The sequence below is a fragment of the Anas platyrhynchos genome, chromosome 3, assembly GCF_047663525.1.
Source record: "Anas platyrhynchos isolate ZD024472 breed Pekin duck chromosome 3, IASCAAS_PekinDuck_T2T, whole genome shotgun sequence".
Taxonomy (NCBI): Eukaryota; Metazoa; Chordata; class Aves; order Anseriformes; family Anatidae; genus Anas; species Anas platyrhynchos.
The window spans coordinates 72,394,524-72,405,951 of record NC_092589.1 but is presented as its reverse complement, the minus strand read 5'-3'; the positions used below and the strand labels follow the sequence as shown (position 1 = coordinate 72,405,951).

The following is an 11,428-nucleotide window of genomic DNA, read 5'->3' as shown; positions in this document are numbered from 1 at the left end:
TGCATAACGAAGGAGAGAAAGGCGTCTGCAGCTGGGCGTTACAAAGAAGAAGCGTGTAGATTTTTACCATATCATTTTATTCAACTTTAATATGGTTTCCATTATTAACTTCTAAAACAAAATGATTTCCAGTTTAGAAAACAATGCACTGACCACATAATTCCTTTTCCATTTTATACAGTTATACAAATATTCTAAATACACATTTTGTCAAGATGGTGGCAAATAAGATTTAACTGTACAGTACATAAGGAAAGAAAATATTTTAAGCATATTTAGAAGCAATAGAAATGTCTATACAAAACAAGCAAAAATGGAATAAAATTTTATATTTAAAGTATTGCAACAGTCCCACAGGTTTGTAACAAAAATGTCTTTGCACAGTTCCTCACAATGCCCCATTAATAGCTAAAGCAAGACAGCAATTTTTAGAAAATAATGTTTCAAAATGCTACACATGATACTACTGTTTGCACAGTCTGATCAAAATAACCATCTACTTGGAATCAAGCAAAACTTAGGAGGAGATATACCAACCAACTTTAAAATTATCTGTATAAAAGTCATTGCACATTATTTTACTCAGTTGTTTGAAAAGTAAAAAAGTGTATTTACAAAATATTTCGCAGACAAAATTATAAAGTGAATGGATAATATATAATAACACGTCTTGATACTGACAGTTCAAGAACACACACTAATGGTTTTATCGTTTCAAGAGGTTTTCAGTGCTCCTTCCTCCAGGAAGTAAACTTGACTTCTACTTTGAAATGGATTTACAAGATGTTACACATAGCTATTTCAACATCAGCATTATAAAACAGTATGTTAGAAACATGAAAGAAAGAAGGAATTTGTACATCTTAAAAAGTGAGCTATTCATAGATCAACAAATGTACTTATTTATTTTTTTTTTAATTTAGTTAGGATAAGTGTTCATTATTCTTCAGATAACAAACCCAACAGTTAAAATGGAAATCCTGGACTAGATGAGTTGAAAAAGCACCATGCACAATAGTCTTAGTGTGGTAAACACTGAAAAAAAATAGCACCTGGAATCCTGTAACAGATCATTTAAAACTGGTCAAGTAGCTGGCGAAGATACGGTGCCTTTGATAATTCTCTGCTCACTCTGGAGAGCTTGAAAAGCACGGGACAGTTCAGGGAGACACACTGGATCTGTCGATCGAAGCAGCCTGTACAGTTCTTGCATATCTGGATCGCACAGGGAAAAAGCAAACCAGATTATTTTAAACTTAACGCAAGGCTACAAGGCTCCAAGACTACCATGTCCTTGCTGTTTTAGCAGCACAACAGGCAGAGCCCTGCAGGCAGCCAGCACCAAGCTTTTGCTGAGCACAGAGGCTCCAGGCAGCTCTCTCCTGCCCCTGCCCGGCGGTTAGTTTTGGTGCTAGCACCTGGCAGGCAGAAATCTCCTGCTGTGACCTGGGCACGGGTCACCAGCCTGGCCACACAGCTGGGTTTTCACTTCTACTCACAGCTGGTGGCACTTGGGAAAACAGGCGAAGTAGCTGAGTGGATTCAGGTGGGGCAGTGAGGGATACTCGTGGCAATCCCACCCTGTAGAAGTTTCCTAGTGGCAACACAAAAGCTGCTATTCTGCAGTTACTTGCTGTGCAGGAAAGAGACTTCATTAATAAGCTGCTCCTATTTCAAGATAAGCTTCAATTAGAGCTTTTACTTTCCAGGTCAGAGTCAATCAATCCCAAGACCTAAATATGAAGGCAGGTCCGACTGCTCTCTTTGTTCATGGAATCGCTCATTAATGTTGCCAACGCTGCCTGAAAGTATTTTTAACGTGAGATACTTGATTGAATAAAATAGCAGCAGGCAGAGTTTTTCCAAAGGTGTTTTTGGAAAACACAATCTGATTAGTTTTCAAGAGAACTCCCCTGCTTTGCTCTTCTATTTTTTAACCTTTTCAGTACCTGCCACCCCCAACAGTTTTTCCAAAAACTCGCTGGTTTGCTTCCCATCCACACCTGTGTTTTGTAACACAAGAATTTGGAGCCTTCCTAGCATTTGCAAAGTTTGAGCAAGAGGTCAAAGTCGTATCAATGAACTCTGTCTGCTTTTAAAATCAGTTGCTGCAGACCAGAAACTCAGGCAGGAGCTGCGGAGGAGCAGCCCCTCAGCCAGGCGGCACACGCTGTGCTGACACCAGCCCCTGCTGACCTTTAGGAACGGGATTTATACTGGGTTTGTTCTAGGATTGTAACCACCAGCAGAGCCTCAGAAATTACAGTCTCCTCTGGTTCATTTGGAAGAGGCTGGGGCTGGTCTGAAACCATGGGGCCAAACTAAGTAATACTCAAGACGCTTTCAACGTTCAGTTTGTATCTTGTGAACAAGTCTGTGGCTCTCTTCTAGGGCAGCGAATTTTTAAGCCAAGTTTTAAAATATCATCAGTGGCATTAAACTGATACATGGGTTTTCTGCTGGCTCTGGATTGTGTATGATCTAGGAGGGCCAAGAATTTGCGCCATGAGGCGCATGTAGATCGGGACACATGCTCCTACTGACAGGCTGAGTCACCAAACACTGACTAGAACTGGATCCCAGCCCTTGCTGCCCTGGCACAAGTTGCACTGACAAGAGAGCAAAACCCCTGGTCCTTCGGCGAGGCCAGACCAATCCGCCCAGTTTTAATTTATTCCAGAACAAAAGCAATGTAAAAGGGCGAGCGCACCACAGGAAAACACATCGCCTTCCTTTCCTGTCATTTACAATGCAGATGAGAGCTGCTATTGCAAAATACAGCAAGAAAAGAGAAGTTCACATCTTAGTAATGTGGTATTTATGAATCGAGAATTAAAATGGTTTTCTAGGAACAGAGCCCCATAGGAATATGGCTAATTAATGCCCAGATTACGGGAACATTTATATCCCTGCAATTCAGGCAAGTAATCAAAATGGTTCATGCGCGAGTGCTAAAAATGATTTCAACAATAACAACAAAAATAAACCCAAATATTAATTTTAAACTACTGCAGTACAAAAATTAGGTGAGGGCATACTGAAAGGGGAAGCAGAGTGCTTTGCTATAACGCATTAGGGAGCACAGTCAGCTGCCCTCTTAATTGACTTCTAGCTCAAGGGAAAAAAAACAGCTTGGAATATTTGTAGCAAGAGGAAAGGTAACAAAAAAAACCCAAACTAGAACACATCCACATTATGCATGCAGATAAATATTTTGTTCTCAGACAAAGGTTTTTTTTTTTTGTTACTGGAACATCACCAGTTGTTTTATAACAAAAGCTGATTTTTTCAACATATTTTACAACTCTTCATCAACACTTATGAAAAGGAACCTAAAAAACCGTGCAAGATATTCTTAAAAATGAAAAAAAAGCAAGAAAAGGAAAAAAGCATCTTTTGTTCAGCTCCTCTCCGCCCCCTTTGGCTTCGGTTTTATGCAATGCTAAGGAGAGTAACAGCTGCTGCGCTGCCTTCAGCAGCAACGGGAAAAGCAAACAAGTTCTAACACGTTTAACACCAGGGCTGCACTTCCTATTTCTGTTGAGGGTATTCAGTAACACGCTGCTTTGAAATTTCAGCCTCTGTCTGTGGCTGACAGACATCTGACAATGCTTTAATCATACCTTGACCAGCTGTTCCTGCTTACGCTCCAGCTCTCGGATTTCTTGGTTGAGAATCACTGCCACATGCTGCGGCTGGCTTCTGCATTTATTACAGATCCCGTACTGGGTCAGTTCATCACACACGGGACAGTGTAAGGTCGTGAAATACTGCGAGATTGTGCCTTTGCGTCCTTCCAGCTCACTGCGGGCAGTGGAGGCAGTTTTTTGGATCTGTTTGGTAGAAAGTAAGAGGTAAGGAACTTTGGAGAGAGCAGCTTGTGTTGTTCCTAGATTACGCAGGCATTTTTATGGAGTATGGAAACGTAACGTAGCCTGTGGGGCACAGCTCATAGGCAAATTATGAAGGTGGATTGCAGCGCTCTAAGGAGCACCTGCCCACACACTATGACCAGTTTCACAAGGAAGCTCACCAGAAGGGAGAAACAGAGTAACACTGCAGAAATCCTAAATCACGGGGTAAATTCCTGAGCTCATCTCAAACCCCGCTTCCTGCAGTTGTTCATCTATGCGCTGAGCTGCTGCTCCACGTGCCCTGCTGCAGCTCCGGTGGCTGCAGTTTTGGAAACAACCAGATTAAAACTTCTGGTGATTCTTAAGAAAGTGTTCCTGCTGCTTTGGCATTACCACATTTTTTAGGAAGAGGATCCTCAGAACATCTTGGAAAAACAAGAGTTCCAACACTGACCGTACAGAATTTAAATTAAGTACAGCCTGACAGATCAACCTTGAACAGAAGGATCAGAAGGAAAAATTGACTTGCTAAATGAAAAAAACACACAAGACCTAAGAATCAAGCCTGCATGTTTAGGCATGAAACCATTGCCTTGTAAAAAACTGACCTGCTCCGTTACCTCCCACAAGCCTCGTCCTGTGAAAAGCCACAATAAAACCAAGCACCGCACGGATGCACTGCACACGTCATCTGTTTGTTCCCAAAGGCACTTACCCGTGGCAGTTCGTGGTACCAGCTGAAGACGTCGATGCCGATCAGCGAGAAGACCCGGGCCAGCGGCGGCAGAATTTGTTTGGTAATGTAGTAGGTGGCGTTCAGCCGCAGGTTGGGATCCTGCAGGACCTCGATGGGCCGTCGCACCAGCTGGATCAGGGGCAGCCCAGGCATGCCATACACGATGACGTAGGGCACTCGCTCCCCGACTCGAGGTTCAGAGCGACGGTCATAGGCCAGCATTCTCCTGTTCAAAAACACCTTTTACAATGCACCCAGAGACAAATTGCAAGCAAGCAAAGTAGCTGTGAAACTTCCCCATCTGGTGATATTTCGTAGCTCTGCAGAAGGCCGAAGTTGGTGTCTATTAGGGAGCACAGGACCAAGTTGTCTTATTTGTGATCTGTCTCAGGATCAGACCCAAGTTTCAGAGCCTGGAACATGAACACTAAAGACACCTTCTCTTTCAGGTCGTTTGGATTTGCATGCTGGTTGCTTTCTAGCTATCACTTCCTCAAAGAAATACATTTATAAAGAGCATTACATGAGCTCAGGCACACAGAAAGCAAAGGACTACGCATTTAGAAGGAGGAATTAATCCAGGTGAGGAATTTTATGTATTTTAAAAGCTTGGCTTAATTTGAAGATATATTAAGCAAGGTAAAACTGGCAAAATGTACCAGTTCCCATTACTTATTATGCTATCTAAGTTACTTTTTAAGAAATGAAAAATTATGCCTGGTAATGTGTTTCACAGCACTGAGAGATATTAGTATTACATTTTTTAAACTCTAACATATGCAATATCTATGAGTGATGAGCAATGTTTTTGCTGCTCATCAAGCCCCTTTACAAAAACAAAAGCGTTGGTAACAGCAGAGGACACATCACGATACAGTCATGACATGTCTCGACAAGAGACCTTACTCTTGAACGTGCCTGGCTTTTTCCAGGAACAAGGAATGGCTTTCCAGGACTGCCTGATACCTGATCTCTCTTCACACACAGAAGACAGTCAGGGCCAACTGCTGCAACAGTATCTGAAGGAGACACCTCACTGCCACCTGTAACTTGCCAGGACAAGGGTTAAGGGGAAAATCTATGATCAGCACTTCTTAATTTTATTACCTGGTGATTTCCAGGGCTGGTACACAGGATCCGGGTTTGTAAGCAGAGCTCCCTCTGTACTCCTTTGCAAAGATGAAATCTTGTATGCTGGCTTTTCCTTCCAGTAACTTCATGCACTGATTCTGAACGTACTGTTTGATCTGACTTATGTCACGTGTTTCAAATAGCAGCTTGATAGAGCACTCAAGTATCTTTACAACCAAAGGAGAAAGGTTTATTTTTAACTCAAAAATCAGTAATTCAAAATAATTCAGTTAAATTATACTCAAGTATTAATACACCATTTAGGAAAAGTCTACGTTGTGAACTAGGATGTTAATATGACAACAGGTTGCCCTCTCTTCCACTCAAAGACATTCATAAACATGTCACTGAACAACTTTTCTCAGGTTGACACAAACATGAGCCTGCAATTCACATATTTTCTTCTCACACTAGTTCTTTTTGTAAGGAAAGAGTTAGACATTTCTGAGAGTAATTTACATTTATAAATACAAGGATTAAGAAGAATATGCCTGGGACACTGGACAATACTAAAGATAGCAATGCAATCCCAATGTCAATCAGTTACTCCCTGAAATTTCGCATCTTTTATGACATAACCATACTCAGAAGCTGATATTGCTTCAGCAATTACAGAGGTTTTTCAGAGTACGACACGGTATTTTTCCCCGGTCATTTAAGATGTTTTATTACAACTTTCTGACTGCCTCAACAAACAAAAAAATTGGGATTAAAGAATAAGAATGGAAGTAAATCGGAAGTGGTTACCCTTCTTACTGGGATAAATTTGTTTTGACTTAAGAACAAGAAATTTTTCTTTTTAAAATCCCAATACACAGCTTAACATAAACAGACAATTTTATTTTAAATGAATTATCAGCTGAACTTGATTTCTGTAAGTGAGTCATTTAGCAAACAGCCTTCGGGGAAAAGTCTGCCTCACTCATCTTGGAATTTAACTTACTTCTCTGTAAAGTGAATTGGATCAAGGATGGTCTTCTAGAGAACTTACATGGAGCTGAAGGTTTTTATGTTTTTTGTTTTTTTTAGGGGCCAAAATATAGTAATTGTTAAGGTGGAAACTGCAAAACCTTGTAATGCTGCACAAGTCCTTCAATTTGTTTTCCAAACTACTCATACCAGAAAGACAAAGTCTCAGACAGCTAACAAAGACTAGAAACCCTGAGAGAAGATAAAAATGCAATGAAATAACTGAATACTGTGATTTTGTTCAGAAAGAATGCATGAGTGTCTTACCTTGGAAACAGCAGGACAGGAGTCCCTTCGGACGGTCTCTATGCCTTTTGCATCAAATACTGGGTCCTTCTGGTCCAGTGTTTCATACATGTAACCCACGTACCTCTTCTTAGTTTGCAGGACACATGGCAAGTAAACCTGGAATGGTTAAGAAGAACATAGCCCAGTCTGACATTTGTATTTGTTGACAGTAGTGAATATAAGGTGGCTCTGAACACAGAGGGTTTGAGGGGTTCGGTGGTGTTCCAGATGCTCTAGCTTTGAGGCTGTGTAGAGTATGTACTTTACTCTTCCTATCTTAGGAGGCCTCCCTAAGAAAAAACCTCAGTATTTTGACCTACAAGTGAATAAGGGCACTTGAAGTGAAGCACTTGGACACCTGCTCAAGCGTATCTTTACAGGTAGTAATTTTTCTGACTAATTACTCCTTCAGCTTAATGACGTGGGATTACCTCAAAGAAATGGGAAGGGTCTCTGTGTATCAGTCAGCGAGGAAAGGTTGCTGTGTCTTCCGCAGGTATTCTGACTTTTCTTGTTAATATTTTTCTACTGTATTTTCACTGAAAAATGGCAATTTGCTTATGAATTCTGATTGAACCTCTTGAATAGGTAAGTACTTTTAAAATCTCTACAGCATCTGAACTAATTACTAGTGACTTTCCAAGGATAAAATTCCATGAAAATCAGTAGCACATTGCCTTGCTCTTCTATGGCTTGCAGTCATTAGTGCTTCTTTCAAAAGCCTGCTGAATGAATGTGTATGATTTTTCATTTTATATTTATACGCCTCACATGGACATATCCTGAAGTGTGCTAAAGCTGACTGAAGAATAAACATCTGGCTGGGAATTAATGCACTGGAATCCTGGAATCACTTCAAGGGACGGTGTTAATTTTCACTACCAAGTTGCCCACATTTGTTTGGTAGCATGCATATAATATCAAACTGAGGGAGACATTTCCAAAACTTGATGAGAAGGGAATTTCAAATTGCCTGGTGCTGCCAGGGTAACAAGCCACCAGGCATCCAGATGTGAAAAAGGGAAGGTTTCTTTTTGTGGTGCATTTTGCAGCACTCCTCTGACAGGGTCACTACAGCATTAAGAAGGAGCTGGCAACATACACACAGAAGCAGTATGGTGCACGACTGCTGTATTTCATTACACCAAGTTAATGTGCAGAAAAATCTTTTTTCTTCACATTGTTCTTAGGATAACAATGTTTTCACTCAACACACTTGCATCCTCCTTTTACCTTTTCAAACTTCAGTTTAACAGGTTTGGGGTTTGTTGCTGTTACAGCTTCGGCAATTTCTTGACCAATCTTGAAAGACTGCTCCTTAGTTGCTCCTTTCAAGAGTACAAACATGCTGCAAGAAATCAGACATAGGAAATAAGAACAGATCTGTTCAGCACAGTTCCTGAAGCTTATAAGCTATAGCATCCTGGTGGTAAGGCAAAGACGCAAGTTGTTAACAATTCTGTTCCTTGCCCTCATTTTGAAAAGCCAAAAAATCTGAGAAAATTCAGTGTTCAGTCTGAGATCTGGAGTGCCAAAGGCACGATGAATGCTGGGGCTCTCTTGTAGGCAGGGACTGTGACGGCTCCAGGCACTGCAAAACTTCTAGGTTCTCAGGAGAGAACTGCAGAGAGCTCTGGGTATGCTGTTTGTTTTCACTACGGCCAGCAAGAGGAATTTGCTTCCTTCTCCTAGCACTAATTTTTTAGCATGTGTGAAACTAGTGTGAATTTAGTATCTTTGACATTTCAAGTCTTTCATCAAATTTGGCTGAAATTGTTCACCGGATTCACAAGTCATTACGGAGGAACAACCAGATAAGCTGTTTCCCATGGCAGAGAAATGATCCAAATCTAGCACCAGAGATGGATAAGTCTACAGCATGGCCATCATTTGGAAGAATGATGGACTAAGAAAATGGAATTACTTATATAATGTATTTCATGCAGCATATCTTTGCATACTTCGGTGGCTGCTTCTGAACTGATCTGCTTACAAAACTTAGAAGAATGCCTTCCTCTGAGAATCAACACGTAATACAAAATATAAGTCGCTCTGTTTTCCAAAATAAAAATGGCATCAGAAACAGGCACAAAAATGCTCATTCAATAAAGATGACTTGTATTGATTCACACCTGAAAAAACGTGTTTATTTTTCCTCTCCTTCCTGTTCCATAAAATTTACAACAGAAAGAAAATCTTCTAAGTGCTTTCTAAGTGTACTAAAAGAACCTCCAGGAAAATGAACATTCTTTACTTTGCATCATTCTGCAAGGCAGTAAGCAACATCCCAAAGAGAGTTCGTCTACTTTTTCCAGTATCATAAATCTTGTTGAGACAACAGAAAAAAATAAATATGAAGAACTATTCAGATTTTAAAACATTTTAAGGAACAATCTGTTAGTTACCTGTCAGTATCACCATAGACGACGTGAGCACCCCATTTTTTGGTATCATTCACCAGTTTTATAGCACGCTCCAATGTTTCTCTGGCTTTGTGGACAATGCTATCACCAAGCTGCAATGTCAAAGAGAAATTGAAAAGCTTTATTTTACTGCTGAAACCACTACTAGCTCTTGGTAAATGCTGGTAACTTGGCTTGATCTGTTTATGAAAATTATTATATTGAGATCCTGTGATGTATTTTATCGTTTAGAAGAATATAATAAAAATTAAAAAGGTTGCTTACGTCACCCTAAAATAGCAGGAATTAAAGGAAGAATGATCAAATTACTACCAAAGAAATGAAAATAAAATTTAGTTTAAACTTCTTTAGGCACATGAAAAGTATAAGGAGCAAGAGAAGATTGCTTAGGATTGTTCTCTCCAGTTCTTGGATTCTGCTGATTCCTCCTGGTAGAACAAGTATCAAAGAGCTACAATGTTCGATTTTATTTCCACCATTAGAACTGTAATGCAATCTACCTTTGGAGAGATTTCTACAGAAATGCCAACTGCAAATGTGTTTTTTTACTAGGAAAAAGATCTTTTTTTTTTTTTAAGGACAACAAAAACAGTACTACAGATAAACAGCTTTTATGATGGTACTTTGATTAAATGTTTCAAATAACAATACTGTGTTATCTTACTATGTTTTAATAATTGTGTCTTTCCCACAGTTTTTCTGTGTTGTCATCTGCAACCCTTACCTCAATGCATGGCATTCTTCCAGAAAAATTAGCAGCAGTGTAACCATACGTAAAATTAGCTATATATTTAAGACCCAACTGCCGAGCTTCAAGCATTCGAGTTATAGCCTTGTCATGCTTGTAAGCCTTCATTGACTGTTTCACCATTATCCTAGTCTTCAAGATTTCTTCTAGCATTCTTGGCAGCACACCTTTTCTTACTGAAGGCTGCCATAAAGGGAACAAAGAAAAAAAAGTGTTAAAAAGCCCAACCTAAACAGTTAAGAGTAAGGAAAACCTAGAACGATTAGATAATCACTGATAAGATGAATAATTAGCAAGATGCCCCAGGCACCAATGGTTTGGCTCGTCATGGAAATATTACAAGCAACACAAAATATATGCAAAGCTCTTAAGGGCAGGGTTAATAGCTTTTTGTTGTTTTCATCAGCCCTGCTAATGTAATGTTTAGAAAACCTTATTAACTAAAATGGGACTTCAATAGTTAACTCACTCTATTAAATCTCAAAGTGCTAAAAGGTAAAGGAAAATTATCTTTTAAAAATTCTGCAAGCCTTCTTTACCTAGAATTTTGTTTTACATTAAATATACATATACTGATGACTGGCTAATTATTTGTATGTGCTCCAGGCCATATTTATTAATTTCATTATATATCAGCCAGCAGTACACACAGCATAAAATGAGAACAATAAAACGCAAGTCAGGGAGTTTCATCTCCCAAACCACGACTCTTTGTCTAGGAAAGCATTGTGCTTTTCAAGCAGGAGAAGAATGAAGTGTTACACACAGATAATTACTGTTTGATCCCCAAACTGCACAAGTAAAATGCAGTTTAATTATAGATGAAATAAGCCTTTGGTATAAATGAAAGCATGAAGATGACATTTTGTTTTTTGAACTGTCAGAAGTTCAGCACGCTGACAAATATCAACAAACACTGGGAAATGAGAGACTGAGCCTCCCCCCTCTTCTGTCTGCTCTTAACGCAGCAAAATACGAACTACAACATCAATTTGATCTTAAGCTAGACAACCAACAGGAAGTAAAAATGCCTGTCACAGAGCACTAATGTCATTACCTTGACAAAAGCCACTCCACTGGGTGACACTGTGATATCATGCCTAATCTGGTAAAGCAAGTCAGGAGGTACTCTCAGAGATGTGCAGCCAAATTTGAATGCATCGTATCTAATAGAGAGAAAATTAAATATGAAGATGATTCGTTCATTTACAGCCCAACGAAGCAAAAGCATCAAGTCACATTCAAATGCGGATAATGCCAGCAAGGACAGAATGACAAG

The 11,428-nt window shown here is 39.7% G+C and overlaps 1 protein-coding gene across 1 annotated transcript in view; it reads right to left on the bottom strand.

The window, feature by feature from the left end:
• Positions 1-56: 56 nt before the first annotated feature.
• The window catches only part of REV3L (REV3 like, DNA directed polymerase zeta catalytic subunit), a 115,394-nt gene continuing 104,022 nt past the window's right edge, over positions 57-11,428 (bottom strand). The window contains exons 24-32 of the mRNA XM_027454696.3: positions 11,207-11,315; positions 10,126-10,332; positions 9,384-9,493; positions 8,212-8,326; positions 6,958-7,095; positions 5,698-5,888; positions 4,570-4,816; positions 3,624-3,833; positions 57-1,215 (exon numbers count right to left, since the gene is read on the bottom strand). Of these exons, the coding sequence (XP_027310497.2) occupies positions 1,075-1,215; positions 3,624-3,833; positions 4,570-4,816; positions 5,698-5,888; positions 6,958-7,095; positions 8,212-8,326; positions 9,384-9,493; positions 10,126-10,332; positions 11,207-11,315 (1,468 nt within the window). The 3' untranslated portion in view covers positions 57-1,074. The remainder of the gene's footprint in view (positions 1,216-3,623; positions 3,834-4,569; positions 4,817-5,697; positions 5,889-6,957; positions 7,096-8,211; positions 8,327-9,383; positions 9,494-10,125; positions 10,333-11,206; positions 11,316-11,428) is intronic.